The sequence below is a fragment of the Prunus mume genome, linkage group LG1 (assembly GCF_029339155.1).
Source record: "Prunus mume cultivar Tortuosa linkage group LG1, ASM2933915v1, whole genome shotgun sequence".
NCBI lineage: Eukaryota > Viridiplantae > Streptophyta > Magnoliopsida > Rosales > Rosaceae > Prunus > Prunus mume.
The window spans coordinates 17718076-17745792 of record NC_142698.1 but is presented as its reverse complement, the minus strand read 5'-3'; the positions used below and the strand labels follow the sequence as shown (position 1 = coordinate 17745792).

Below are 27717 nucleotides of genomic sequence, written 5' to 3'. Positions count from 1 at the left end.
TTGCTTGTCTTCATTTAAACTTATAAATCCACACCACACCTGGTGTACATAAATGAGTTTTCAAAAGTTTGTACTTTTAACATACTCTTGAGTCAACTCCCATACGAATACCATGTGGAATGTTTCCAGAAAAAAAAAGACACGTTTTACCAAGGAAATTTGATTTGTTGTTTTCTAGTTTTCATTTATAGAAAACCAAAATATACATGTTAATGCCTTCATCAACCCAATGGGTTCATAAAAAATAAACCAAGTCTTTTGAAGCAACATGACTTCAAAATGGAACATCCAATCCATCTCAACGCAAGAACAAACTGATATCCTGAATTCCTCAAAATGTTTTCAGGGTCTGATTGGACTCTGGTGCACAACTACCTTCATGTAGCTTGATGGTTACATACTCACTGACGTATACTAATTAGATTAAGCTACCTATGTGGGAATCTTTCTTCCCAACTACGTTTTTCATATGTATAAACCTGTCATACTTTTCAAATTGATCTAATAACTTCGTTCATGAACTCAATACAGGCTAGCGAACTTCTTATTTCTTAACTCACTGCTGTTAAGTTTTGAATGGAGACAAACGCAGGATCAGAACAGAGACACAAAAGTAATATGGTTTAATTTAATACAAGACATAACATCAACCGCAAGCGCTGCACTTATCTCACTTCAAAAGCGAAAAAGTAAAATGGTTTAATTTAATACATCATATTATCTTCAAACTAACCACTTCATAGATGCAATACTAGACCATCCAATGAAGGTCCTAATCAAAATGTCTAGAACACTAGATCAAGTTACTGATTTTCCCTATCGTGTCCCCAAAGAAAAAGCACTAGAAAGTTGTGTACTTAATAGCACTATCTCTGGGGTCAAAGGCGTGGCTTCGTTTAGATCTCACCTGCAAATTACAACCATAGTTAGTACCTAAAATGCTATTACTTAAATTGGCTGCTATTAGATAAAAAAATGCAGAGACAGATATGTAACATCTATTCTATGATGGTGATCCTGAGAAAGGAAAAGAATTGATAACAATCATTAGAAACAAAAGGAAAGTACCTTGCAGAAGGTGAAAGTGACCAGGATAAGCTTCTGGATCTTGACTTGGATCTGCTCAGAGTCCTGGGACGAGCCTGCATTCAGTTGTAGAAGACTATCATGAGCATAATAATGGAATGCATTATATATGAGGTTCACTTTGTTTTTCCATTGGTCTTTTAAATTCAAGAAAAGATGAAAGAGTGGAAACAAAACTTACAGAAGAAACTGGAGACCTAGATCTTGTCCGAGATCTGCAATAATTTCCAATAACCCAAATCAATATTCAACGGCATTATTCTCTACTTTGGACCCAAAGGCCCTGACACCACTTTCAAGGGCAGACTTACCATAATTAGACGGGAAGAAAACAGTAAAAATTATAAACCTTTAGCCCAGATGCTCTACACCCAGCATCCCATGATCTTTCCGGCAGATCTTAGAAATATAAAACCACCAATGTAGTAAGAAATTAAAATACCAGCATCGAACATCTAATCCTAGATGAAAGGAGAAAATCCACTCATCCTTATCGCAAGTTAGTGAATGTAGTAGTTTTGAGCCTTATGTGTCCGCACCGCTGATTTGTGGTTTTTGGTAGCTATAGCACGTGTCCAACATAAATCCAACTTTAGAATTCAAACTCATTAGAATTACTTCCATTGAGACTATGTTTTCAGAGGTGCTCATCAATAAAGTGGCGTTACCTCAACTAAGAGTTGCAGGCATGAGCACCACATCCCATCAAGTTCCTAACATCCAGTCCCCAGATCTCCGCAAAATCCAGATCTAGCAAGAAAGAAGGCAACCTTCATAAACAGATTAGGATAACCGGCTAACCTGATAACCCTTCTTATTTTCCCCTTACACCATTGAAAAATTTGGGAAAATGGTTTTGTATACCAAGTTTGAGAAGTGGTTAGAAGAGAGTTTCAAAAAGACGTCATAGTACAAATCCCCATGTTGGAAAAAACTGGAAATATGACACATAAGAATTTGAAATAGATAATACACAATTCTCAAAATCTTTTTCCAAAAACATACTCAGATTGTTTTAAAGAGAAGAGACGAGACACAACAAACTCACATTCTCTTTAATGAAAAAAACATACTCAGAAAGTTTTAAAAGTGAAACAGATACAAAACACTCAGATCCCTACAGAACAAAATCTAAAGGATTGAAAATTTGATCTGTAACAAACATACGGGTAAGGGTAATAGGATGGTGTTAGTGAACTGTTCCAAGCCAACTGAATGGTATAGTATACCGAAGGTCATCTGACAATCTGCTCAGCTTGAAAGTTGTAACCTCATAAAATTAAAAGGGCCTGTGCAATGCTAAAACATACATTGAATAGCTAAAAACCTAAATATTCAAAATTTTCCAGATAGGGAAAGGATTTGACTAACAAATTCGACGAGGTGCACGCCCACGCTAGAATCTACTAACAAAATCAAAATACGGAACACGAAGATCCCAAAGGAAAAGTCTCAATTAACTTCTCAAGAGCATGAATGCTTGTTCAATTTATTTTTTGAGAAGGCTTGTTTAGCCAGTAACTTCCAAGATTTGGAAAGGACACATCATGAGGGAAACCATGTTATGACATACTGGATAATGTAATTTCAAGATTTCAGAACATGTATAAAATGCAAAACAACTCTAGATTTCTTCTCACTAGTAAACACAGAAAGAAGAATTACCTATATAATTTCCATCCATAATCACATAGATGAAACCAAAAAAAAAAGAAAAAAAAAAAAGAACCAGGAAAGAAGAACAAAGCACTCAAGCCAGATAAGAGTAGAGAAGCAATAAAGCAAAAGCCAACCACTTGGCAGTGATGCAGATGCAAAGTTTGAATGAGTAGCCAGAGCCTATTTGTATCAATTATTAGAAGTGCAAGCCTATATGAAGATATAAGCCAGAGTTCAATGATGAGCAAATCTTAGGGTTATGGATGTCAATAGGCATAAAAGCCAACTACCAGAAAAAAGGAAAGTAAATGTAGGAGAAATAATAACTTAATCATCAGAAAATCCACTAGGAAATTCAATTACTAGAAGAAAGGTAAGTAAGAGGAAGAAGACATTCAAACAACAATTTAACAATGAGAAGCTAAATTTTTAAACAAAAAGAAATATCATGAGGAATTGTTTGTGTGCTAAACCTGAAATCCTCATGAAAATACACGGAATTTGTACATCTATACCCATGAAATAAAAGTTCAGAACTTTAACGTAGCATGTCCATACCTTGCACGGGAACGTGAGACAGACCTTGGATAAGATGCTGATGGAGAGCGGTGCAAATATTTTGCCTCCGGTGATATGCTGCAACAAGAGAATCTTTGTCAAAATTGCACTGGGAAAAACAAAATTGCTAACTAATGTTGCCAAAAAACCATTATGCACCTTCTGATTGGGCCACCATAGCTATAGCTGCGACTGCGGCTTTGACTTCTCGACATATATGGACTACGACTGGGGCTTCTAGAGTAGCTCCGTCTCATGTCATAACTAGGGCTTCTGGAATAGCTACGTCTAGAATCATATTCCTTCACCTGTACATAGCAGAATAAAATCCAAAATGAATACAAAAGTGGTAACTCGGACTCAGCACAGTGTGTACATCATAGTATATACAATTACAAGTCAAACTGAAGAAAATACCCGTATGTAAGCCCGAGAAAAAGCATTTTTGAATTCAGAGTCATCAAGTTTCCGGATCTGTAGAGCAAATCAAATCAGACTGTTTCAAAAGAACACCACATTTGTATCATCTTGTCAGTATTTTAACTTACAGCATATCTCATATCGTCATAGTTTGTGTAGTCTACAATTCCCGTCATGCCTACAAGAAAATTGTAATAAAAACTATTAAAATCAATAAACACACAACTTCAACATGATAAAAGTACACAAAAGGAAAATTCCAAGGTCCAAGCTGATGACTATGGAAGGCAAAAGGAGAATACAACTTAATCAACTCACCACCCCGATCACGGAACACTTGGGAGAAACAGACATCTCCAGCTCGACGCATGTGGTCCTGATAATTGAATACATATAATTAGTAGTTAACATTCATTTGCTAAAACATTTTAAGTAGCTCTAGCCTTTAAATACGTTAATGCAATGCCATAAAACAAGTGTATTGGAAGAGCTCACAGATACAGAATAAAAGTATATTTCTTACCTTCAGATCCTGCCATGAAGCAGAAGGAGGCAATCCAGTTACCAGTACTGCACAATGAAGTGACATATTATAAATTAACTAAATTGAACCCCAAAAAAACTGCTACAAAAATAGTGTTGAAGTTGATACATACCACGATAGTCAGAGCGCCGGGAAGCTCCACGGCTACTGCTACTATGACTGTAACTGCTGTATCGATCCATTGACGATGAGTGTCCTCGTCCACCATGCGCTAGTTCAACCTACAAAGCAAGATGAAAAACAAACATATTTAAGAGAGACTACAATAATAAGCATTAAGTAGGGATACTAGCATAAATAATACGCAATAGGAGAAGTCAATATACAAGTATGACTAACCCGTAAACGATACCCATCAAAGTTGTACCCGTCCCGGCCATAAATTGCATCATCAGCATCTCGAGCATCTTCAAACTGCAATTAAGCATCGAAATCGAAAGTATTACAAAAGTTTCAACCAACGAAAGCAAAACATAAGTAACCAATTCACCAACATTGAATTGCAACGGTTAGCAAGATGAAACTTCAAATGCAGAGATTATGTGAACAAAATCCTAATCTCCTGCACATAAAAAAATTCAAAAATTACCTCAATAAAAGCATAACCCGGTGGTCTCGGCGGGACTTTGAGATCAATGTCGACGATGGGCCCGTACTGCAATTATATAGAAAGATCAAAGGCAGTTAGCAAATAACATAATGCAAGCAGCTTAAACCAATTAATTGGCAGTCAACAATAAGGGGAAGCAAATTGTCCATCTTACTTGGAAACAGATTGGTTACAGAGGAAAAGTTAATATTTACACATAACTATATCAAATTAATCAATAAGAAAAACACTCGCAGAAAGAAAGTATATTTCAATAAATTTTTGTGAAAGAAAAACTTTAAAAAATAAAATAAAATATATAAGAAAAGAAAAAAAAAAGAAAAAAAGAGACCTTCATGAACAAATCTTCAATTTCTCTCATCCGAATATCCCCAGGCAGATTGCCGACGTAGATAGTGCGACTCGATCGGCTACTCATCTTTTTCCCCCTGAAAACACAGCCGAAATTACCATACCACAAATTTTTTAAAAAAAAAACCAAACTTCACAATTAAAATACAACGAATTTGTCTTCTTATTCATGAATTTCTTAGACAAATATAGGCCTTACCTTAAAACTTCACACAGATTGCAGGAGAGAGAGAGGAGATAACGGGTCAGTGAGTTATTTTCTTTCCGATAGAGTTGGTAGCTTCTGGAAGGGTTAGTGAGGACAGGGCTCGACTATGGGCGGGTTGCGGTCCAATGCTTCCAGTAGTTTCTGCCATTTATTACGTGGCGCTACATCAACGTGCCGGGTAAAATGGGAAGTTTGAAGATAATTGGAGAATTTAGGAATTTGACCTGTAGATTTTCATGCGTGCACGAGATGCATGTATGTTCTTTCACCATCACTGTCACGTGACACGTACGGATCTGATAGTTTGTAAATACAAATTTAAAGTTTTCTTGTTCATTTGTTTATCTATCTATCCATATATTATATAACAAAAGATAGAGAATAGTAAAATATTTAAAATATCATAAAATATATTTGAATAATATAAATATTAAAAATTAAATGAGAATAATATAGTTAATTTATAATTTTCTTATTAAAAATTAAAAATAAAAATAAAATCAGATAATAAGTTCTATTTTTATAGAACATAACTACTCATTTTATTTTTTTTAATTTTAAAATAAAAGTAAAAAATTGCCTATGATCACTATAACCTATCAAATTTAACAATATAATAAGTAAACAGTTTTAAAAAATAAAAAATAAAAAATTGCATGTGGTCACTATAACCTATAAAATTTGACAATAATAGTAATAAATTAATAAAAAATACATGATACCTTTTAAACACAAGGACATGATACCTTCATAAAATTTGAGAATACATAATTTTTATTTTCATCTTACTCGTCTCCTTTCACATGTGCAAAAGGTAATAATAGACCCATATTATAATCAATATTCAGATTAATTAGACAAATATATGTCTTCACCTTTTTTATTTATATTTAATAAGCGATATTCTACTTTAATTTAATTTAAATTACAGAAAGAGAAATTCAAATACATATATAAAGTAGGAAGAACATCCACTTGAGACAAATTAACTAAGCCCATACGTGCATGTCTTTACCCTTAAATGCCCTAACTTTAACAAACCTCAAAGATTATTTTACAGACTTGAGAAAATAGAAGAAAACACAAACCACCGTTTTTTTTGTTGTTGGTGAAATAGGGGGGAAACTTATAAAACAATAACTAAACATCGCGTATAAGTCGAGCCTAGAAAGACTACGCAAATCATCTACCAACAGAGAGATAACCCAAGTAGGAGCCTCATCAAAGAAGCAAATTCCAAGGTCCAAGTTATAACTCTAATTTGCCAAATAATACGTAATACAATTATTTTCCCTGTAAATGTAAACAAGGTGACAATTTTCAATTGATCTCGTGAGATCACAATAATTAGGCACTAAAGCAGCAAGAGGATGGCACATGCAATGAAATGATTTGTCAAACAAGTTTGAGAACAACAACATCATCCACTTCAATAACAAGGTTAATGATACCTTTCTCAACAGCCGCCGTCGTCTTTGAACCCATACCATTCAGTTCTTTTAAAACCAAGTCTTTTTAAAAATAAACACTGAAAAAGCACAACTAAAGAGTGTGCTGGCAAGGGTCTAGCCAACAAGAACAAATAATTTGACCACCAAAAAAGAAAAAGAAAAAGGATAGAAAATATACCACGAGAACATGAGAAGATGATACGATATGACGATATAACCACGAGTTGTCCCAGGATAGAAAATATACAAAAATATGGTACACGTTTTAATCGTGCCACCTCGCACTGTGCCCACCGTATTCGCGGTTTACAACTTCGGTTTTCCTTCTGCCTCTCTATAATTGAAGTCACGAAGCCCCAACCAAAGCCACAAACCTTAAGCCCTTTTCTTTTCAATTTTTATTATCTGAAAACACCATCTCTCTCAATAATGTCGGAACCTAAGAGCACCGTCGATTCCATCAGGGAATGGCTTGTCGAGCATAAGCTTCGAGCTGTCGGTAAATTTCCCTACTTTTCTCTGCTTTGATTTTTCCACTTGGATTAGAAAAGTTGTTTGCTTTGGCCTGGTTTAGATCTTTCTTTGCTGTTCTCGTTGTAAAAATGGGTTTAATTTATGCATGCAATACATCTTTGTGATTTGAATTCGTTCATTTGGTTTCTAGTTTAATGATCTTGGATTTCTGTTGGATGAATGTTGTTGCTTGCTTGATCTGGACATTCATTTTTACAATATTGGGGAAAAAAGTTTGTCCTTTGGTTTTAAGCCGAAATTAGGTTTATTTTTATTTTTATTTTCCTTTTAGCTTTATTTCTTCAATTACTACTCTTAGCTTTTGTACTTGGTATATTTTATTTTTTGATACTGGAAAAAGGGATATTAGCCAAATTACTGCATAATTGTGTGCGTGGATCTGTTTTGACAATGATTTTTTATTTGCATAACTGGAAAAGGGTGTCTATGGCTCAGTGGATTAGCGGGTTCAATAGCATACAACTGGTCTCAGCCGAACATGAAGACCAGTGTCAGGATAATTCACGCCAGGTAGTTTTGGTTTTCATAAATTCTTAATTTCTCTTGACAGATTTTGATTTGCAGCTTTGCTAATTGCATTTTGTAATGTATGCATTTACCGAGTTATAACTTTTAAGGGAAATAGGTAGGTATGTCTTTTCATTAAATTTTGTTTAGCTTTAGAAGAATATTGTTGTACCTTACTCATTAGATATTGAAAGAATATTGCTCAATGGGAGCTTTTGTATATATTTCATCTGCTGATTCAATTATACTATTTGTAATTAGTAACTGGTAACATGAATGCTTGAATGCGCATGACATTATGTTTGGCATAAGGCAATTTCTCTCTGAACTAGAGGTTAGTTTGTCATTGGTCATGCCTCAAACTATTCCCTTTCTGGTATTCCTTTGCCCTGCCAGTGTTATTTGTCATATAAGTCCTATGCATAGGTTGTTTCCCTGGCATGAGAGCTGTGCCTTAGTCAGGATTGCCATTCAAAAATGGATTTTGTTGTGATGGCCCTTCAATTTGGGGATTTAGCATATTGCAGAGGAGCCCCTCTGCATTGGCCGGAAGCAGTGTTGCTATTTGTTACTCTAGGTTGGCTCAGTGTCCTGCATATGGAAATTTTATTGTGAACATAGGCTCTTAGATCCTTTAGCCTAATCCGAACCGTGTCTCTGGGATTACTTCAGGCATACTGTTACTCCAATAATATGTCATGGTCTATCTAGGGGGAAAAAAATTCTTAGTTTCCAAACTCTTAAATAAAAATGCTTAAGGACACTTGTGATCTAGGGAGTATGGAGGGAAAAATTGAGAGCATTGTGAGTTATTCTTGTTGTAACTTGCTTCCATCTGTTGACTGGGAATGCTTTCAAATAGTCTTTCTTCTCCAATTTTCCTGTTTCCATTCATCCTAATGGCCTTTTTAACTTTCAAACCGTACACCCCCTCACCCCTGGGAAATCTGTTTCGTTCATTTTCTAGTTTTTCTTGTTTGGTTTGTTTACAACTTCTTGTGCTTCCCTTCTGACTTCATGCCCCTCAATGTTGTTTCAGGTTGCATGCACAGGGTCTGACGCTGGCTGCATTAGCCGGTGCGGCAGTGGTTGAATACTACGAGCACAAGTCTGGAGCAAAGGCTGACAAATATGCGAAGTACATCAACATTGAGAACTTCTCACACAAGGATTAAGTAAACTTCCCATCTAACATGGCATGGTGGAAGTTTTGCTAGGAATATAATATATTTGAAGGAGGATAATAAAGATACTTTTTTCTGAACCGCCTTTCTTCAACCATCACTGTATTTGTTTGTATTGGATAGTTTAGTATTTTATAACTTTGATGATGATAATCAGATCTTGGGAATTCCCTGCTATTGGTTTACAAGTAAGCTGTCATTTTTGCCTGCAAAATAAACATGTATTTGGTGTAAATTAAATCAGTTTTTCAGTTTCGTTCTGGTAATGGCGCATTCGGTTAAAATAGGTTTAACCAAATGTGAAAGTATAATGCAATCAAAAAATCCATTTTGAGCAAGATAAGCAAAAGCATCTTCTTCTGTCAAATGCAGAAGCTTACTTATGCAGTTTCAATCGCATTATCAAAAGAAAGATTTTGAATCAATATCTCGAGTATGGAGCTCAATAAATTGGTCCCTGATTTGTAGTAGGCCCGTAGAAAGTTGAAATTTGAGGTCCTCCACAACAGGACCATGAAGATTTATATCATGATCGCCATCATTATCATTGTTGAGAATATAATATTGATGACAGAAATTCATGTGGATTGTGGATTATAATTCAAGTCCAACTTATGCCATTTTCAGTCATCTTATCAAAAGGAAAGACAGTATAGATCAATGATATCACAAGTGTCACGACCATCTGGCTTACTCTTTCCATAAACAGTAAGTACTTCAAAAAAATTGATTCCTATTGACATCTTTCAACAAGCTTACTGATAAGTTACAAAGTGAGAAATGCTGAAACTATAATCTTTGGTCTCGAACTTGTTATCTCATTTGACTGAAACTATACTATTAACACAAACAACAGCCTGAAAATCTCCTCTGGACGCACCATGAACAGGGAGATACTTCAGATTTTCGGTATCGAAGTTGTAGCTGAATATGCGTCCATCTCTGTCAACCAAAAGAACCTCGTTCCTCCTCCAAAGTGCCAATGGTATATCTACCTCCTGATCCACTTTGGGCACAACAGATAAGTGTTTTGTCCACCCATCAAACTCATCCATCACCCAAACCTCAAAGGGTTCAAATTCACAACGATAAAACCCGAAAAGAGCAATGGATTCGTTCCACACCGTAAGGGACATTTCATGAGATGGAAACTCATAGAAACAATCCGGAAGTGGCATATTGTGAAAAACTTCATCAAATGTGTCAAACAAAATGATCACTTGCTTCTTTTCCTCCTCAAGCCTGTCATAGAAAGACACAAACTCCTTTTTCTCCTCATACCCCAACCAATAAAACACTCCATTGAAATAGGCCGAGAAAGTCTCATTGCCCCAAAAGTAGGTCGTTTCTGTTTCCAAGTAATGAGTCTCAATCTCCCTCCAAGAATTAGTGCTCAATGTGTATATTTCTGCTTGGGGAGGATGGATGACAAGACGTTCGTCATCAAATATTTCCTCCCCATAAGACACAATGCTGAGAAGTACGTAATCTTTACGTTTGGGATCATAGCCAAACCCCAAAGTGCATGAGCAGGCATCTTCAAGGCATGATTGGGGAAGAACCCTAAACTCCTTGATAGCTGGATTATAGAAAACAAGTTCTCCAGTGTAAAGAGACAAACAAAACAACCCATCACAATGACCTACAATGTGGACAGATTCACCAAGCTCCAAACCAGGGAGCTCAATGAATTGGCCCCTACTTTTTAAACCCATAGAACGTGGGAAATGGAGGTCCTCAACTTTACAATTGATAAGGTTATGATCAGCATTGATTTCGTTGTCGTTGCGAAGAATAAGGAATGTGAATACAAGCTCCTCCTTGTTGTGCTCTGTCCTGCTGAGGACAGAACGCTTGAAGAGGACGCAAGTGGAGGAAGGTTGGTTGTTGTACAAGTGAAGGTGCTTCGCTACAAAATGGGGGTTATTGAGGAGAGCATGCCATGATTTACACACACATTTGAATCGCATTAGGGATTTGGGAGGCAGCCTTGCTAGGATTTGCACCTCCATTTCTTCTGTCATTTTGTAAAAGTATGTCATTTCTGCTCCGATGAGCTGACAATGTAGGTGGAAAACAATGTCAAGTAAAATATTTTTTTTTTCTTTCGTTTTTGTTTAAGGAAAGACGACAACGGGATTAACATGAACCCGGCATCCAAATTAATCAGAAGACATAAGAGCAAAAATGCCTGGCCATAAGAGCAAATATATACATGAAACAATGAAGGGAAAGCTATAGTAAAAAGATGACGTAGAAATCGTACCGAAGAGGGCTGGGGCAATTGGCATGCTGGTAAGGGAAGGGGAAAGATGTAGGTGAAAAGATAACATAGAAATTAATCATTCTGTAATTGCAACTTGGTAAGGGAAGAAGGGAAGGGAAGAAACGTTTTCAATTAATGCTTTTAATAGTATATTTGGATTACGTTAACAAGAACCTGTCCATAAACTCTGTGGCTAATATTCATCATCCATCAATTTAAGCTTTTTTTATGGTGCGTGCGTGTGTGTGTGTGTGTGTGTGTGTGTGTGTGTGTGTGTGTGTGTGTGTGTGTTGATATTTATGAACATTTGTTTCCCAATCAAGACAAAGGTGAAAGGAAATGATGTTTTGGTTTATGACCAGCTCAATCAAGAGAGATGCAACAAGCTCGGTTAATTCATGATGAGTACTCCCTTCGGTCTGTATTTGCTAAAGAGAATATATAGGTAGTTGGATGCTTGAGAGATTTCTAAAAGAGAACACAGTCTTCCGAAACCACGTCGAAATGGACTTGAAATCCAAGACCTCAGCTATCCACGGGATTTAATTGGGTGGCTTTTCCCTCAATGAGAGCTTTGCTGTTTTCAGCTTTGGTTCCTCAATGACCTCAGATAAATCATCACCATCATCTTTAGTTGCTTTCCCCCTGAATAATAGCTACAAAACTAGTAATGACAACACAAAATATTGAAAGATATAAAAATGTAACTTCACATCACATGAGAATTAGAATGGCCATAGGCTATGGATTCTGCTCTTGCCGATCTTCCTCATCATCTTCCGCTGTAACATCGTCAAGGTTGTAAAGTTCATAATCTTCAGATTTGGAATACTTGTGTGCAACAGGGATAATACTATTTTGTTATCCTCGACTATGCCAAGTGGAAAAATTATCACAAATAGCATACCGTGATTGGCCGGAATTACAAAACAACACTATCCCTGTTGATAAGTGCATTTTTCCTATATTTTTATACCTCTTATATTTGGTTTTTGTAGAGAAAGTTAATTAAAAAGAACATTATTACCTTACTTTCCTTATTTTCATATATTCTGCACTTTTGAAAGGATTTCGACTGAAAATTGACTTTTCGAACGAATTTTAACACAAGGCCAATTGGAGAAGAAAGCTAAGACATTGAATATCATTATGTCAAAGTTTCATAATTTTCTACCAAGCCAAATGCTCCAGACTTACAAGTCAAGACAGCCTAAGTTGAAATCCCATCAGAACTGCACTGCTGTGGAAGATTGAAGATTTGAAGACTTTGTAATTTTTACTAGTGGTATGTGATATATGCTTGGAAAGCTTAGAGATCAAGCTACACTTCTCATATTTTTCCAGAATTGTCTAGGAAGTGGAAAGACCCCAAAACGTGCGTGCAAGTTGGCTGACGTGTTTCCAAGTCAAAGAAGGATTATTTCCTAGTTTGTTTCATTAATTGTTTGAGATTTTGTTTTGCTTTAAGAGAGTTTTTTCCGAAACTTTTTTTTAGAGTAAGGTTTAGTTGTTTTACACTATATAAGGTTACCCTAAGCTCCTCTAAGAACCACACACCATATACTTTTTCACCATATTTCAAGACACCAACAAATATATTAGAGAGAGAGCCAAGAGTTGCTGTAGTAGTGCTTTTGGAGCTTACAAAGGTGTTGCTGTGGAGAATCTAGAGATAAAATCCATCTGCCAAATCAGTTGTATGACAACAATTTTTTTGTTTAGCCTTTCTTTTGTCATGAACTAATTTCCCTTACTAGGGCTACAATGTAGCCTAACCATGAATACTTAATTTTTATAGTTATATTAAGAACAGTAACAAATACTCATGGTGAAAAATTAATATAAATATGAAAAATGTAGCTTGATTTCTAAGCTTTCTAAGCACATATCACATGTGACTAGGAAAAATCGGAAAAGTCTTCAAATCTTCAATCTTCCACAGCAGTGCAGTTCTGACGGAATTTCAACTTAGGTTGTCTTGACTTGTCAGTCTGGAGCATTTGGTTTGGTGGAAAATTATGAAACTTTGACACAATAATCTTCAATGTCTTTATCTTTCTTCTCCAATTGGCTTTGCGCTAAAATTCATTTGAAAAGTTGATTTTCAGTTGAAATCCTTACAAGAGTGTAGAATAACTGAAAATAAGAAAAGTAAGGTAATAATACTCTTTTTAATTAACTTCCAATACAAAAACCAAATATAAAAGGTATGAAAATATAGAAAATAATGCACTTATCACTCTTTACACAAAGTTTCTCTACTTTAGTCAACTCTTATCTTGTCTTACATAAAACAATAATAAAACATTAAGAATAAAAATGGGCAAAATCACTGCGACCCAAAACAGCTTTCCTGTACAATAATCTTTGTGACGTTTCTTTAATAGATGAATTGGTTGAATTGAGACTGAAATTGGATGCACTCATTGTACTTACTACCTATTGTATTTTACCCTCTTCAATATGAGCATGCTAGGAAATAGTTCTCCAATGGATGATGAGCTTTCTAAGAATGGTATGGCACAGTGAAGAAGATTGGAGACTCTGACCCCAAATTCAAAAGAAGAAAAAAGCAAAAGATTGGTTTGCTTATTCAGCATGACATGTAGGTTGATTGAAGACCAAACAACCAACCAAGCATAAATAACCAGGCATGTGAAATAATGATTGTATTGCTTTTCCAAGCCTTGATACTTGTGCATTGCGTGTCCAAACACTCCCACCTATGACATATTCCTCCTCTCTCTCATCTCTCTCTCTCTCTCTCTCTCTCTCTCTCTCTCTGCGTTCAAAGCATTGCTTGCAATTTAAGGTTTTATGAATATGGCAGGCAGCAGCAGCACTGCATATCTCTCTTTGTTTGTCCCCCCCTCCCTCTCACTTCAATTTCCAACACTCCAAAGCCCTATCCAAACCAAACTTGCTTCCCACAAGACTAAATAAAAAAAGAGGGGGAAATGGCAGAATCCCCCACTTTATAAGGCAAAGTGCAAGTACCCCTTGTTTAGAATCCCTTCTTTTTGACTGCCAAATTTGTATAACCTTACGCCATCTTTCTGTCAAACTGAAACTGGTCAGTCTCAAACGTGTGTGTTTTTGCTTCAGCCTGCCTCAATGCGCTTAACCCATACCATTGCTTGCACCAATTAACTACAGAGAGAGAGAGAGAGAGAAGGAAATGGAAGGTCAAATACCATTTGCATAATTAAGTATAGTTGGTCAAAGAGTCAAAACTGTCAGTCACTTCTTCAATGGGTTAGATCCAAAGGATATAATGGGACTAAATTAATTTGCTTTTTTCACAACTATGGTGGAAAAATAACTCCAAATTCATGCATATTTGATTGCCCAAGTTAACAAGTTTTGAAGGTCTTACAGAACCTACCCTATTTTTTTGGTTCACAACTTTATAGCACCTACTCAATTGCCACCCTTTTGAGCATGCATGGTCATCATGTACCATATTGCTTTTACTTTTTCCGGCTCTGAACTGAAGCTGTGCTTTCTACATCTTATTTACATCGATTTGAACCTCGGGCCAAAATGAAACCAAGAAGTTTAATCCATTCAATTTTAATTTCCAAGTTTATGCTTAGCAAGAAAAGAACTATGTTTATCTCCGGTTGCAAGGTTGAGTAGAAGATTTGAGTGCCAAAAAATCATGTCAACAAGTCAAAATACAGAAAAATGTCTGGTATTGATAGAATTGTTGGTTCTTGGTCATCTCACATGTATATCCATACCGTCATCCAGTTACATTACAATCTTGTTCAATAAAAACGCCAGTTGTACTAGCCAACATATAGATTGAAGGACCACACAAAAAGTCCATAATATACTTGAGACACATTCATGCTGGCAGACTTCCGTGTCTTTGTGATCATGATTCATGGGGCAGCCTCATATTTTGACATTCTCATTCCGAGAGAGAGAGAGAGAGAGAGAGAGAGAGAGAGAGAGAGATCTTAAAAAACTAAAACAGAGTCAGAGTCAGAGCAGAGCAAGGATATTTCAAAGAAACAGATTTAAGAAAACAAATGGCATGTGTAATAGTAGAAAACTAAGACAAAAAAGAAGATAGCCAGAGGAAAATTGGAGCTTACCATCCTTTTTAGAATTCACATGGCTTGTTCGGCAAACAGGGCTACAAAGAAAGAGGTGAGAAACTTGTGTTGGAGAAGGGGAGCACGTGCAAAGTTTTGCTCTAAGCTTAGCTTAAGCTCCCATGCAGAAGCATTTGAGCTAGAACTTGCACGTGCCCTGCTTCTCCAACAAGAGCTACTCACCCATGCATGATGCATCATGGGCTAAGTTAAGCCACCATACTCCTCCCATCTTCTTGAACCATTAGGTTATGTTTCAACCAAAGGTGTGAATCAAAATGGTGAGGGAGGCCATGCATTTATATACAACTTTTTCTAGGAGAGAGAAAGACTCAATGAGAAACAGAGTAAAGACTTTGAGTCTTGAAGTGTCCATTCTTTAAAGACCTCATTTGAAATCAGAAGCAAAAGCAATTGAGGACTTGAAAGTTTTCAACGTTAAAAACCCAATTCAATTGTTTAATCATGACCTATTAAAAAAATGCAATGCGGGGTCTTTAATGCATATATTTTGTTGAAACAGTGCCCTCTCTGTTTGAAAAAAGTGAACCATACTTTATAATTTGATTTTCGATCGAGTGGTGCACAAACACGATCAGAAGAAAGTGGTTCTGTTTGTATGAGCAGAAATGATGGCATTGGCATGGCAATAGATTTGACCCCGTGTATGACATTGGCTCAGTGATCATCTCATCTGTTTGATTAAGTACTGGTCATGTTGTGAGATATTTTCAGATAATAAAAAACGTCACTTTGTGAGGTACTATCCTGCCGCCAATTTACCTCTCCCCAACGTGTAATTTGCACTGGATATTTCTCCAAAATCTCGTGTCATGATTTCAGATTTGGGTGACAGACTGATGGTTAATTTCTGATAATGATCTTAATTCCAAACATCCAAGTCTATAACCAGAAAATGTAGACATTGCCAGCATTTATAAATGGATTTCTGTTCATTTGCTTAATTGGGATGTTTGCGGATAATCTTCCCCGCAAAAGATGAAAAGGATAATGACCTTTATGACCAAGAAATGATGACGGTGGTGGTGAAGAATGAAGAGAGAGAAGATGGGGGGAGGTGAAAACAGAAGCAGAATAGTGAGTGGGTGGACAAGATGACATTACCTGTTGTTGCTGAGAAGAGGTTGCGTGTTGGAGGCAATTTTGTTAAAGTGTTTGATTGATTAAAGGGGAAGGGAAGGAGGGTGAGATGGGTCTGTGTAAAAAAAATATTGTTGTGTTGGGTTTTGAGAGGGCAAGGGTTAGTCCCTAGGTGGATATGATTCCCTATCTTTGGTAGTGTACCTATTTTTCTATCTTCAAACTGCACCCCCCATAGTTTATGGTGGATTTTTATTTATTCTGACCTATGTCTCTTCTCTCTGATACCTTCTGCAAATCACCAAGGTCTCTTCAATGGTGGTATTTGTGACAATCACTCACTTCTTGAATTTGTCAAACCAGCTTGGTTCACTTGTGGGTTCTGTTATGTTTACCCCATTTTGTCATTGGTACACAAATTTAACTAGCCCTTTACCAATTTCAAATTGTGGGTTTCCTTTGTGTGATGAAAATGTTTCTTTCATGCTCATGTTTGCTTGAAGTCTAGCACAATAACTAGCCAAAAAGTTCATTCGACTAGGTTCCAAGATCAAATTTCTAAAAAGATAGATTTATTCCTCGGCTCCTGAGATGGATTTTATATACAGTCGATATTAGAGGACAAGGAATCTAACTAGAACATCGACTCCATAGATGAATATTCTTAATTACTTGAGCTACAAGTGTCTCCCAAAAATAAACGCCTTAGTCACTTGAATTACAAATATCTTATCTCAAAATATAATTTTTGAATAAAATGTCACAAAATGTTCTTTAGACTTAGGCTTGGACTAGTAGAATAAACAAAAGGCCCAAACATAATGCGGGCTTGTATAAAAGTTGTATTTGTAAGCCCAACAAAAATGACCCATTTCTCTACCCTTCGGAAAAGAGAAGGGAAAAGAAAAAGGAACATCTGCCATTTCGTTGTGGCCAATGAAACCATTTTTGAAGCTCTGAACTTTGAGCCCTTCTTTGAGTTCTGAATCCAACACTTCAAGCTTTCTCTGCGAGATATCCCATTCGGTACGCCGTTTTCAACTTCAATTTTTTTATCCTTTTTGCGAAATTTAAATATCGTTTTCTTTGTTACTTTGAGAAATTAAGCAGGCAAATTTTTAGTTTTTTGGTTGAACTTCAATCACATTTATTTTTTCTTCTAGTCTTGTGTTTTCCTGGGAACCAAACAGAGATGCATGAATGTAAAAGTTAAAGTTTTTTGGGTTCTATGTGCTTATTAGGAAGAACCCATATCATGATCATAGATAGAATATGGTGTAGGTTTTGAGCTTAAGAAGTTGCACACCAATTGTTTGATAGAGGTTGCGAATGAAAAACCAACAGAAACAAATACTGGGAAATTAATTATAACTGTTCTCTAGAGATATGCCTATTAATTTGGTCTGATACATGCCACAGAGTGTGTTTGATCATTTACAGTGATCGGGGTTAAAATTCTTAAAAGTGATTAATACTTTGTGTAGGTACCATAGAGGCATAGAGAGTATATATTTCCTAACTGATATACAACTTTTTTTTTGTCCCGAGCTCTGGTTTATTTGATAGAATCATATGCCATTGTAAACTGAGGAATTCCATTGCATTGCTGCCTCATGTAGTAGCTTTGGTTTTCATATATTCCTGCATCATGGCAGTTCTATATGTTGGTAAAAATGCATTATTGCTTCATTTTTCTTCTTGTACCACTTGTCTAAGTCTAGATAATTCTAGTGTGTTTCCTTGTGTTCGATTTTTCTAGCGTCCTGGATATTAAACTTTCCTGTTGATTTTTATGGTTGAACTTGTGACTTATTTGCAGACAGAAATGGGCATTCCTCCGGTCAGGCCACCGCGTATTACAAAGTATCTAAAGCCTTATGTTCTGAAAATGCACTTTACAAACAAATACGTAACTGCGCAAGTAATCCACACACCAACCGCCACAGTGGCTTCTTCTGCAAGCTCCCAGGAAAAGGCCTTGAGAGAAAGCATGGAGATACGCCGGGACGTTGCTGCTGCTGGAAAGATAGGGAAGATATTGGGGGAGCGCCTCCTGCTCAAGAACATCCCTGCTGTATCCGTCCAGTTGAAGAGAGAACAGAAATATCATGGTAAGGTTAAAGCTGTCGTTGACAGTGTGGTGGAAGCAGGTGTCAAACTCCTCTGATTTCGACTGCGAGACAACGATGAACAATTACTCGGGTTCGAGTATCAATTCAGTTGAAGTTTTTCTATTGTGTTATGCTATTGTGATCACGAACACCATTGAAAATTCTGATTGTTGATGCGATGGAGACTTCTAGTAACCTGATTTTGGTTTTGATTTGAATGTGTTATTGTTCATGTGAATGCACTTTGTAAAATGTGGTCAAAAAATTGACTTATAATTGGAAATTCGTAGAAGAAGGCCAGCCCAAAATGGGAAACACAACCCATTTGAAGCACAAGGTAGGCCCAAATCCAATTACCCAAAACTTTGTAATTTTGTCCAAAACAAAAGCCCATTTCATTTCAGTTTGGATAAAGTTGAGGGCATTCTGGTAGTTTCTGTGCCTGGACCAATGACTTTTCGTTCACTCCTCGTGTTATCGCCGCCTTTAATCTCCCATCTCCTGGGGTCCGCCTGTCACTTCGATCTTATCGCCAATTACGTGCTCCTCGATCCACCTGCCAAGTCACCATCCTCACTCTGGATCCGACGAACGTTCCAGATCAGTCTCGATCCAGCATACCTGTTCGATCTTTAACGCCCTCATGGTCGTTAAATAACCTCCCAAACTCCCCCCGTTCACTCCCTCTTAGTCCAATCCCACTGCAATCGTTAAGTTACGCCAGTTTTGCTATCATCCAGTGTCTGCCCGCGCACGACATATAACATGGGCCTACTTGACCAGCTCTGGGACGACACCGTCGCCGGGCCTCGGCCCGATATCGGTCTTGGCAAGCTCCGCAAGCACAAAACCTTCAGTTTCCGATCCAGCTCCGCCAACGGTGCGTCCATTTTCTGCTTATCCTAAGCTTGCGGCGCATGTTAGCACACGCCATAAACATATACTCAAGGCTGACTTTGCAAATCTTATATTTAAATGAAACTGAAAATAAAATCAGACCGGCCAAATTGAAGTTCAAGCATTAGAATGTTTAGATCGCGCGGCTTATATTAATTTGCTTTGATTTTGTTTGAATTAGGCTCGTCGGATGGAGGGAACGTGGGATCGTACGGTGAGGATTCGACAGAGGAGGCGACGAGAGTTACACGGAGTATTATGATAGTGAAACCCCCAGGATATGGGAGCGGTAACAGCGGATCGCCTCCGATTTCGCCAGCTGGGTCTACGCCTCCGGTGTCTCCGTTTTCTGGTAAGCATCTGGAATGTCAGATGTACCCCTGGCTCACTGTATACCATGGTGGGGCCAAGTCTCCACAAATGGTGGAGCCTGCCTTGATACTTACCGGATGTAGTGAGACAAGGGGCACGTTCGTAATTTAAAATAATGTGGTTGGGCCAAATTTCAATTTTCTAGTCAGATTTCTGTCTAGATACATACAGATATGATATGAAGGAGTAGTATCTGTTTGGTTGTGAAATGACGTTTGTGTCCTTATTGATTCGTGATTAACAAGAGTGGTATGGAATCTTACCTAACGATGATATATTAAGTAGATATTATTGTCCCCCACTAATAATTAAATAGGTGAAGAATAAACTAAAGCAGGTCAAGGGTTGAGTGTTTGTTGTTGATGATGTTTTGTTTTGAATGTTGATGATAAGGTGGCAGCAGCATGGGAAGATTCAGGAGGAGGTCGGCATCGGATGCATACGAGAAGGCAAGCCAGGTTGGTGGAGGAGGAGCAAGGAGCAGCCCCCGGTCTCCTTTCGACGTGTGACCGAAGGACGACATGTAGTGATATAATTAAGCCCTTTCTTTGCTAAGTTTGGGTGTTGCTGGGTGGTGTGGTGTTTGTTTTCAAGCTATATATATATGTATTGTATGTGATATATATATGTAGAGAGAGAGAGGGAGGAAGGGGAGAGAGTAGTTTTGTATGTAAGATGTGAGAAATGCGGATGGAGTTGCTAATCTAATCTGCTATATGTATCATGTATGTGTACATAGTGTTTGTTCTCTTGCAAGTCGTCTTCTTTGGCATCTGAATGAATAAAAAGTATTTACTTTTCTTGGCAGCATGGGTGTTGTATTATTATACAATGTGGTGCATAATTTGGTGCCTGAAAAATTGCTCGTCTTAGTTTTTGTAGAGAGAAAATTGAAGCTCATGAATGATACATGATGCCAAGCCAAGCTGAATATTCATGTTGGTTCTACCACTGATACTTGAAACAAAATATAATTATATTTTAAGAATCCACTGATTCAATGAAAACTCTAGTTTCAGATCAACTACTGTTGTCTTTTGAAAAAATGAAAAATTACAAAAGGTTATGGGCAAAAAACATGAGCATCTGCCAACTGTCAACCCATGCAAATAAATGAAAAATTACAAAAGGTTAAGGGCCAAAAACATGAGCATCATGCCAACTATCAACCCATCCAAATAAGTATAAGAATATTCAATAGTGACGGGTGCGATGAAGTCTTATTTCTTAATCGTCGAATAAATTGGTTAATTTGATCTAACAGTTATGAGATTGAACTTCATCTAAATACCTCAGATAATGTGCTCGTAATAAAATGACTCCCCAAAAGTAAAGCCTGATTAATATGGGCCTGAATTCTGTTCAGATTTTTGGGGCAACATGGACCCAACTCTTCCTTTGGGCTCAATTTGTCCAACACCACGGACCTTTCATAATCGGGTTATGGGGTACCCACAGCCACCGTTCTCTTCTCTGCGAGTCGGTTTTTCTTTGCCTCAGCTTCGTCAAGATGGAACAGAACAAAGTCTTCCATTCTCTGATTCTGAGTCTTTAAGCAGCTCAATAATGCAAACCACCACCACGGATTGACGAAAAATGGGTCATGCGTATCTGATTTTGCTGCTGCTTATCAATTCACTGGTCCCTTTCTCCTCCGGTAAATATAAATTTCGCTTTCTTATTTGGGTTTTTCAGTCTCCTATCAGATTTGCAGTTTGCTCACTCATAATTGTTGATTTTGTTGATGATAGCGAACCTCTTTGCTGAAATTATGCACAGAACATTTTTATTCATACTAGTCCAGCTTTAGATGAAAATGAACGACATCATGAATTTCTATTTGTCGTCTCAATCTTGAAAGCTCCCTTCTTTTGCATTGATTGGGGATACTTTAGTCTAGCACATGCAAACATCACTATATTACTGCTTGGGGAAGCAGTCTTTTTGTATCGATGGCTTTAACATGGACACCTGTGGCTAAACTTGACTACTGCAACATGAAATAGTTTCATTTTTTCTCACACTAGCTTAGTGTCAACTGTCAAAGCATATAACTTTTCATATGAAAGGTCATTCTGGCATGGCCAATGCTTCTGACACAGCTTGTGGGAAGCTGAAATATGCTAGAATCAAATTAAAGCTAGGCCTCTATGCAAATTATCTTTGGGTTTCACAAGTCTTGAAGGGCATGCTTGTGTTTGAAACTTACACAAGGTGATCTTTGGTCTGCCTTCACTGCCTCATCACATCTTACAGGTGTATGCTTAAATTGCTCATTTAAAAAAATGTAATGCTGGCCTAGAAATTAGACTAATTTGTTACTCTTCCTTCAAGTTTTTCTTTTTCATTAATAATTATATGGAACTATTTATTAAGTTTTATCTAAATCTGTTTTAATGCAGGTAAACCTGACAAAGTATGCACTTCCCAAGGTGGTCGTTTCCCGCCATTCTCTTCTGAGGGAAAGCCTCCAAGACGGGTGAACAAGGGACCCAAAGATCTGACCCTTTGCAGGGTGTTCCGCAAAAAAACTTGCTGTGATGTATCCCAGACACATCCTGCACTGGTATCCGTTAGGAAGTTGGCTTCAACAGGCGAAGCTAACCCAGAGTGCTTGCAATTATGGGAATTACTGGAATGTTCCATCTGCGATCCCCGCATTGGCGTGCAGCCAGGACCTCCAGTTATATGTGCCTCTTTCTGTGACAGGGTCTTTAAGGCTTGTGCCGAGGCGTACTACTCTACTGATGCAATAACACAGGTATGCAGGTGACTACTAAACATAGCCAAATCCATTATAATCTGTTGTAATGAAGGAATAGGTGATTACAATTATCTCCTTCCAGATGCATTAGGGAATTATTTTTTCTGATCAAGTATTTTCTGCCAGGTTCTAGCACCATGTGGAGTAAATGATTATGTTTGTGGTAGGGCCTCTGAATGGATCGTTAATGGCACGGAGTTCTGCCATGCTGCAGGGTTTGCCGTTAAAGATGATATAACTGTGAGGAAGGGAGAAGCATTTTGCTATGGTGGTAAAGCCAGTCTTGATTTGATTTCTGATTCATGGAAGGTTTCACAGTCTGAGGTGCCCCAGAAAGTTGAGAGCTTGAGGCTACTAGAGGAGTTCCAGCAGAGGTGGAGGGAAATGCCATTTAGTGAAAGAGTTTCTTGGGCTGTGGGAGGATTGGTTCTTACAGCAGGCCTGTTGTTTGTAAGGTTTGGCACCCTCCTACTGCCTCTTTTATAGTGCTAGTAATACAACTCTAAATTTTGATGGGGATTACCATTGTTAGGCGTTGTTAGTGTAGGGGTGGATCGGTTTTTGTTTTGTTTTGGTTTTGTTTTTCCTTTTCTTGGCTATTGATATTCCATTTGTTCACGTCTATCGTCTATGCAGCAAAAGGAAAAGCCGTCACCAGCGCCACAAGCTAGCTGCTTTAAAACACTATAAGAAACTTGAAGCCAAGATGAGCCAGAAATCTCCTAGTAGTCCAGGAAATAGGAAAAGTAAGTAAAAGATGAATTTCTCTCTTGTACGGGAAAGTATTTAGTTATGACAGCTTACAGATGGTGTATCAATATATTGTTATCAAAAGTTTATGCCTTTTGTTCTTTGGTTATTGTATGAAAAGTGAATGGTGTATTAGTCGAGTAGTATTTGTTCAAAATTTTCGAGTACTTTATTCAAGTTTTTTAGGCTTTTCTATTAGCAATAAGCATGCAACTACTTTTGCCTCATAGAAAATCATAGATCATAGTCGGCCCATATTCAAGAGTCATTCGCAGGCATCGCCGGAGATGGACATATACTCTCCTATAATCTGCGTACCAACGGACGGTCAAATATCTCCATAATCATCATCATGGCCAGTTTCAAGAAGTTTCAAGATTTTATTTGTGCGAATAGTTGTTTCAGTAAAGAGGGAGGAGAAGGGGAGGGTGTGCAACAAGCTTGAGAACAAAGATATATAATTCTTCACTTTCTCCTATGTATGGTTCCTCGTTGTCTACTCATCTTGTTTTTAAGCTTGATAAAAGGATTTCAAGACAATTGGCTTTAGGATGACATCAAATGTCTCCTACATGAGGCGTCTTCTTGTCCCTACAAATCATGTATTGCTAGCTTTTGGCTATTGTTAGGGTAGAAAAGTACGCAAGATTTTGGTAATGTTGTGATATTGAATAAAACTATTTGTTTATAAACAATGCGACTGAAATTGTATACGAAATATTTTGAATCAGTATTTGAAATGGTGAGGCGGAGCTATTCCCATGGCTCTAATCCGCGTGCTGCCTGGAATTACACTGATAGGATAAAAATGAAGTCATTTGGAAAAAGCGCCCTCAAGAAATCAGTTTAAAAGCTGATCGGATGAGACTTGATGAACACAGGCTCGATATGGATTTGCTTAAGAACAGCCACTTGAGAGTTGAGAATTCACCATCTTACATTACACACGAAAAATACCTTTTAACTGTATAACAAAATGGTTATGACCATCTTACCATGAATTCGATTAAAGGATGAACTGTTTGTTAAAGATGATCACTCCACATACAAGGGCAAAACAAGTAAATAAAGATGGGGTATACATATGACTCTTTTAAGACAGGAAAATCCACACCACATTGACGAAACCATAATATAAATTCTTCATTTCTTCTTGATGTTATCACAGTTAGTCTTCAATATCCTCAATCTAGATGTTCCATCTGCAAAACAAGGCGAAAGATTGAAGAACGCCCACAAAACATTGTAGGAAGGACACCCAAAAGTTATAAGAAATGCTTTGGCATGACAATGCGTCGGCGAAGCAGCAATCTTTATCAGAGCATTTCGTGCTAATAAAGAAGATAATTGGTGATGGCTATAGACAAAGTAAACATTTTACAATGACATACCTTCCAAAGACCATCATTAAGATAATGCATGTTGTCAACTCCAATTCCCTTGTTGATATCTCTTCTGCAAGCCAAGCAGAGGACTCAACAACTTAAATAACGCAATCAGCAACTGATAACTAAGCTGGCTTTGATACAATTATAACTTCACCATAGTATAAACTTCTACCACCCAAGTTTACAAAGAAGAAGGGAAGGAACTTATAACAGCTCCCAACAGACATGGCATGGACTACAATATGAGCACCAATAAACCTTCCCCTAAGGTTTGCATCTGTGCTATATTGACCATTCATCGCACTGAAGCCAACAATGAAACATTTATGAATTTCTTTAATTTTTTTTAATTTGCAAGCTTTATGTTCTGAGGTCGGTGAAAAGTTAGGCCCTACGTAGCATATAGCTTGTCCTCAATACTCCAAGGGTACCCCAGGCATTAAGCTATGAGAAGCAACTATATTACTTTAAAAAAAACTTACATTTCTTTTGCTGACATTTTTGTGAAGCCAATGGCAAGAGCATGTTGCTTTCCTTCTGCCATTATTGCCTGAGAGTATTCAGTTTCACATCAACTCAACATAATATCTCAACATAATTTTTTGTTCTAACATGAGTTTGCCATTACACTAATCATTAAAAAAGAGGAAATAAAACTTATACCACAGGAGTCTCTGCAGCCACTGTATCATCCAAAGCACCGCCAGGAGAAGTCAGACCTGGACACATTATGTTTGCACCAGCGAGAACAAACTTTATGGCACCCCTATCTACTTGCAACTTTTTCATTATATCTGGATCTGTTAAACCCAAAAAGGAACCCTTAGTGTTCTTGGATACAACTTTTTGGAAGGAAAAGTTCACTAACAAGATAGCTTTATTTATAAGAACAAAAAGGTAATCCACTGATAAGAAGAAAAAAAAAAACAATGATTGCAAAGAGATTCATAGATCAGAATTGAAAACAAAAGCACAAAGATAGCTGTAACTATAAATTATAGTTTCACAGCCCCCCTTCCCCCCTTTCAATTTTTTACCTAAATTCATATACGAAGACTTGTGGTGAGTTTTGAAATCATTCTCTCCTTTTTAATAAGGTACCCGGAACATAGTTGAATAGGATCTTCCAAGCATGAGAATCACTTAACCTGCAGGTCTTGCCTGAAGCTCACTTTTCTAGAGTAGCTGTATGATGGTTCCACCTGCCTGGACTGTCAACCCCCACCCAAAATCCAAGGATGAAAATATCAACAGAGTTGTCCTTGGCTTTCCACTAGAGTAGGACTCATCTCAATTTCAAACTCCCCCAATAATAGCAAGAAGTCCACAAAATAGCTGGTTTTCCATTGTGATTTCATTCACCATTACATTACATTCTCATTAATGTTTCATTCAATCCTAAAATAGAAAATAGAAGCAACTCTTATGCTATAAGGAACAGTTAAGTATATAATGTTATCATATAGAAAAAAGGTTAAAATGTACTAGAAGTTGCTTTCCATTCATTTACTCCCAACACACCAGAATTTCATTAGAACCATACAAGAAGGAAGCATTAATTTCACAGTACAGAGCCATGACCATCAACAAATAAAGTGATAGACAAATAATTCTTGTAGAAAATATAATAACGAGAAATGACATATTGGTGCTTAAGAAATTCTTACATTGATGAAGGAGCCTTAGGGTAGGCATATATGGTCCATCACGAATGTTGAAAAATAGTGGCACGTTGTTTACCACAACTAAATTTAGATGGTTCTGACTGCAAAAAGTGGAGGAGGTGGGGGATGATGTTAAATATACAGGATTACACATCATGAATCGAATACCTGAGTTAGAAGTAAAACCACGGAAGCAGGAGCAACAGAGCAACAAACCATTTAGCCACAATTAGGGAGATTTCTTTGGTAGCAAATCTTCCAATGCTTGTTCGAGTCCAGGGTACTGCAATTGAATTTAATTTTGTGTTAAAGACATACTTAAAGTGTATTTAAAAGCATCAGCTACATCCCTATAAATCTCTTACCTCATCGGCAATACTTTGGCGAATTTTGCGCTGAACAGATGCCTTAACTTGGTTTTGTGCAGACACCTCTTCAGAGGAAAATCTACGACATAACACATATTATGGGTAATGGAGAAACGTTTTTGCTGATGTATATATGCAATCATATAACAAAATATTTCCCTTAACATCGAAGACTTTGCAATTACAAACAGCTAGCACAAAGAAGACAAATTAATGAGAGCCCTGACCATCCTCTCCAAATAATTAACCTCAAAATAAGTGACCTTTCAAGATTCACTATATAACAATATCTCATATACTGCAAAAAAAAAATCAACTTTGAGGAGAAAGCTGAAGCTTTAGAAACTATATGCATCCATTTCACGGTTGCTTAAAGCACAGAGAAGTAACAGCATCATTCAAACGCATACTCGCAGCAAACCAAAATACAATGAAATTCAAGGCATAAATCGAAAACCAAAACCCACATAAAAACATAATCAACAAACCAAATAAAAACAAAATTAAAACAATCTGATTGTATTTTCATCGAACTAAACCAAACCCAGGAATCATATGTCTCAAATATCAACAAAGTAAACAAACAGAAGACATCTACTTGGAAATACACACCCACATACACAACAATATCGACGAAGACATTTATATGCGTGTGCGCGCTCGTGCACAAAGCTTACTTTTTGAACATTCTGGAAAAATCGAGGCAAGAGAGAATCTAAGATCTTCAAGAGCAAGCAGAGAAAACCCTTTAAACTGGTGTCAAGGTCGAACAATACTGAAACTGGTATGGGATCAGTTAAGCTCAGCTGCGCTCTATAGCC

The 27717-nt window shown here is 37.2% G+C and overlaps 7 protein-coding genes across 14 annotated transcripts; 4 read left to right on the top strand and 3 right to left on the bottom strand.

Annotated features, from left to right (window-relative positions):
- Positions 1-604: 604 nt before the first annotated feature.
- On the bottom strand, positions 605-5568 carry SR30 (SERINE-ARGININE PROTEIN 30). Of its 6 annotated transcripts, none has more exons than XR_515099.3 (16): positions 5428-5568; positions 5209-5305; positions 4857-4922; positions 4607-4681; positions 4380-4488; positions 4247-4293; positions 4042-4099; positions 3852-3901; positions 3721-3777; positions 3463-3611; positions 3304-3381; positions 1755-1856; positions 1398-1648; positions 1268-1301; positions 1069-1142; positions 605-907 (listed from the first exon to the last, which is right to left on the bottom strand). XR_515099.3 is itself a non-coding variant. In XM_008248211.3 (14 exons), exons 2-14 carry the CDS (start codon positions 5293-5295, stop codon positions 904-906), a joined length of 888 nt encoding a protein of 295 aa, XP_008246433.2. In that variant the 5' UTR covers positions 5296-5305; positions 5428-5568; the 3' UTR covers positions 605-903. The 6 variants fall into 6 exon arrangements, 2 of the variants coding, with proteins under 2 accessions (XP_008246433.2, XP_088900251.1); XR_515100.3 differs by having other exon boundaries at positions 1755-1836; XR_016123291.1 differs by lacking the exon at positions 1398-1648 and having other exon boundaries at positions 888-907.
- Positions 5569-7216: 1648 nt separating this feature from the next.
- LOC103344604 (Hypoxia-responsive family protein) lies at positions 7217-9378 on the top strand. Its single transcript, XM_008248214.3, has 3 exons — positions 7217-7386; positions 7841-7931; positions 8968-9378. Exons 1-3 carry the CDS (start codon positions 7317-7319, stop codon positions 9101-9103), a joined length of 297 nt encoding a protein of 98 aa, XP_008246436.2. The 5' UTR covers positions 7217-7316; the 3' UTR covers positions 9104-9378.
- Positions 9379-9866: 488 nt separating this feature from the next.
- On the bottom strand, positions 9867-11416 carry LOC103344605 (F-box/kelch-repeat protein At3g06240). Its single transcript, XM_008248215.3, has one exon. It carries the CDS (start codon positions 11152-11154, stop codon positions 9931-9933), a length of 1224 nt encoding a protein of 407 aa, XP_008246437.2. The 5' UTR covers positions 11155-11416; the 3' UTR covers positions 9867-9930.
- A 6032-nt stretch (positions 11417-17448) lies between these two features.
- LOC107881697 (uncharacterized) lies at positions 17449-18911 on the top strand. The gene is made up of 2 exons (XM_016796052.2): positions 17449-17608; positions 18402-18911. The coding sequence occupies exon 2, from the start codon at positions 18408-18410 to the stop codon at positions 18747-18749; it is 342 nt and encodes a 113-aa protein (XP_016651538.1). The 5' UTR covers positions 17449-17608; positions 18402-18407; the 3' UTR covers positions 18750-18911.
- A 457-nt stretch (positions 18912-19368) lies between these two features.
- Positions 19369-20769, top strand: LOC103344606 (Dormancy/auxin associated family protein). Of its 3 annotated transcripts, none has more exons than XM_089042016.1 (3): positions 19369-19573; positions 19772-19942; positions 20363-20769. In XM_089042016.1, exons 1-3 carry the CDS (start codon positions 19459-19461, stop codon positions 20515-20517), a joined length of 441 nt encoding a protein of 146 aa, XP_088898142.1. In that variant the 5' UTR covers positions 19369-19458; the 3' UTR covers positions 20518-20769. The 3 variants fall into 3 exon arrangements, with proteins under 3 accessions (XP_088898142.1, XP_088898141.1, XP_008246439.1); XM_089042015.1 differs by having other exon boundaries at positions 19772-19943; positions 20360-20769; XM_008248217.2 differs by having other exon boundaries at positions 19370-19573; positions 20356-20769.
- Positions 20770-21429: 660 nt separating this feature from the next.
- Positions 21430-23653, top strand: LOC103343594 (folate receptor family protein). The gene is made up of 4 exons (XM_008247252.2): positions 21430-21619; positions 22365-22723; positions 22853-23181; positions 23363-23653. Exons 1-4 carry the CDS (start codon positions 21559-21561, stop codon positions 23478-23480), a joined length of 867 nt encoding a protein of 288 aa, XP_008245474.2. The 5' UTR covers positions 21430-21558; the 3' UTR covers positions 23481-23653.
- A 716-nt stretch (positions 23654-24369) lies between these two features.
- LOC103343603 (pseudouridine synthase and archaeosine transglycosylase (PUA) domain-containing protein) lies at positions 24370-27717 on the bottom strand. The gene is given in 9 exon segments (XM_008247259.2): positions 24370-24678; positions 24868-24931; positions 25347-25414; positions 25528-25664; positions 26532-26629; positions 26745-26760; positions 26763-26811; positions 26894-26975; positions 27574-27717. Coding segments are annotated over 9 exon segments (543 nt in total). The 5' UTR covers positions 27585-27717; the 3' UTR covers positions 24370-24660.

Excerpts from the sequence above, each read along its gene's own strand:
- SR30 (XM_008248211.3), bottom strand. The coding sequence starts at position 5,295 with ATGAGTAGCCGATCGAGTCGCACTATCTACGTCGGCAATCTGCCTGGG. Across the intron at positions 4,682-4,856 it reads CGGGTTATGCTTTTATTGAG|TTTGAAGATGCTCGAGATGC; the intron begins GTAATTTTTGAA and ends GCTTAATTGCAG. Across the intron at positions 3,778-3,851 it reads ATGACGATATGAGATATGCT|ATCCGGAAACTTGATGACTC; the intron begins GTAAGTTAAAAT and ends TTTGCTCTACAG.
- LOC103344604 (XM_008248214.3), top strand. The coding sequence starts at position 7,317 with ATGTCGGAACCTAAGAGCACCGTCGATTCCATCAGGGAATGGCTTGTC. Across the intron at positions 7,387-7,840 it reads GCATAAGCTTCGAGCTGTCG|GGTGTCTATGGCTCAGTGGA; the intron begins GTAAATTTCCCT and ends TAACTGGAAAAG. Across the intron at positions 7,932-8,967 it reads GTCAGGATAATTCACGCCAG|GTTGCATGCACAGGGTCTGA; the intron begins GTAGTTTTGGTT and ends ATGTTGTTTCAG.
- LOC103344605 (XM_008248215.3), bottom strand. The coding sequence starts at position 11,154 with ATGACATACTTTTACAAAATGACAGAAGAAATGGAGGTGCAAATCCTA.
- LOC107881697 (XM_016796052.2), top strand. The coding sequence starts at position 18,408 with ATGGGCATTCCTCCGGTCAGGCCACCGCGTATTACAAAGTATCTAAAG.
- LOC103344606 (XM_089042016.1), top strand. The coding sequence starts at position 19,459 with ATGGGCCTACTTGACCAGCTCTGGGACGACACCGTCGCCGGGCCTCGG. Across the intron at positions 19,574-19,771 it reads CCGATCCAGCTCCGCCAACG|GCTCGTCGGATGGAGGGAAC; the intron begins GTGCGTCCATTT and ends TGTTTGAATTAG. Across the intron at positions 19,943-20,362 it reads TCCGGTGTCTCCGTTTTCTG|CAGCATGGGAAGATTCAGGA; the intron begins GTAAGCATCTGG and ends ATAAGGTGGCAG.
- LOC103343594 (XM_008247252.2), top strand. The coding sequence starts at position 21,559 with ATGGGTCATGCGTATCTGATTTTGCTGCTGCTTATCAATTCACTGGTC. Across the intron at positions 22,724-22,852 it reads CTACTGATGCAATAACACAG|GTTCTAGCACCATGTGGAGT; the intron begins GTATGCAGGTGA and ends ATTTTCTGCCAG. Across the intron at positions 23,182-23,362 it reads GCAGGCCTGTTGTTTGTAAG|CAAAAGGAAAAGCCGTCACC; the intron begins GTTTGGCACCCT and ends TCGTCTATGCAG.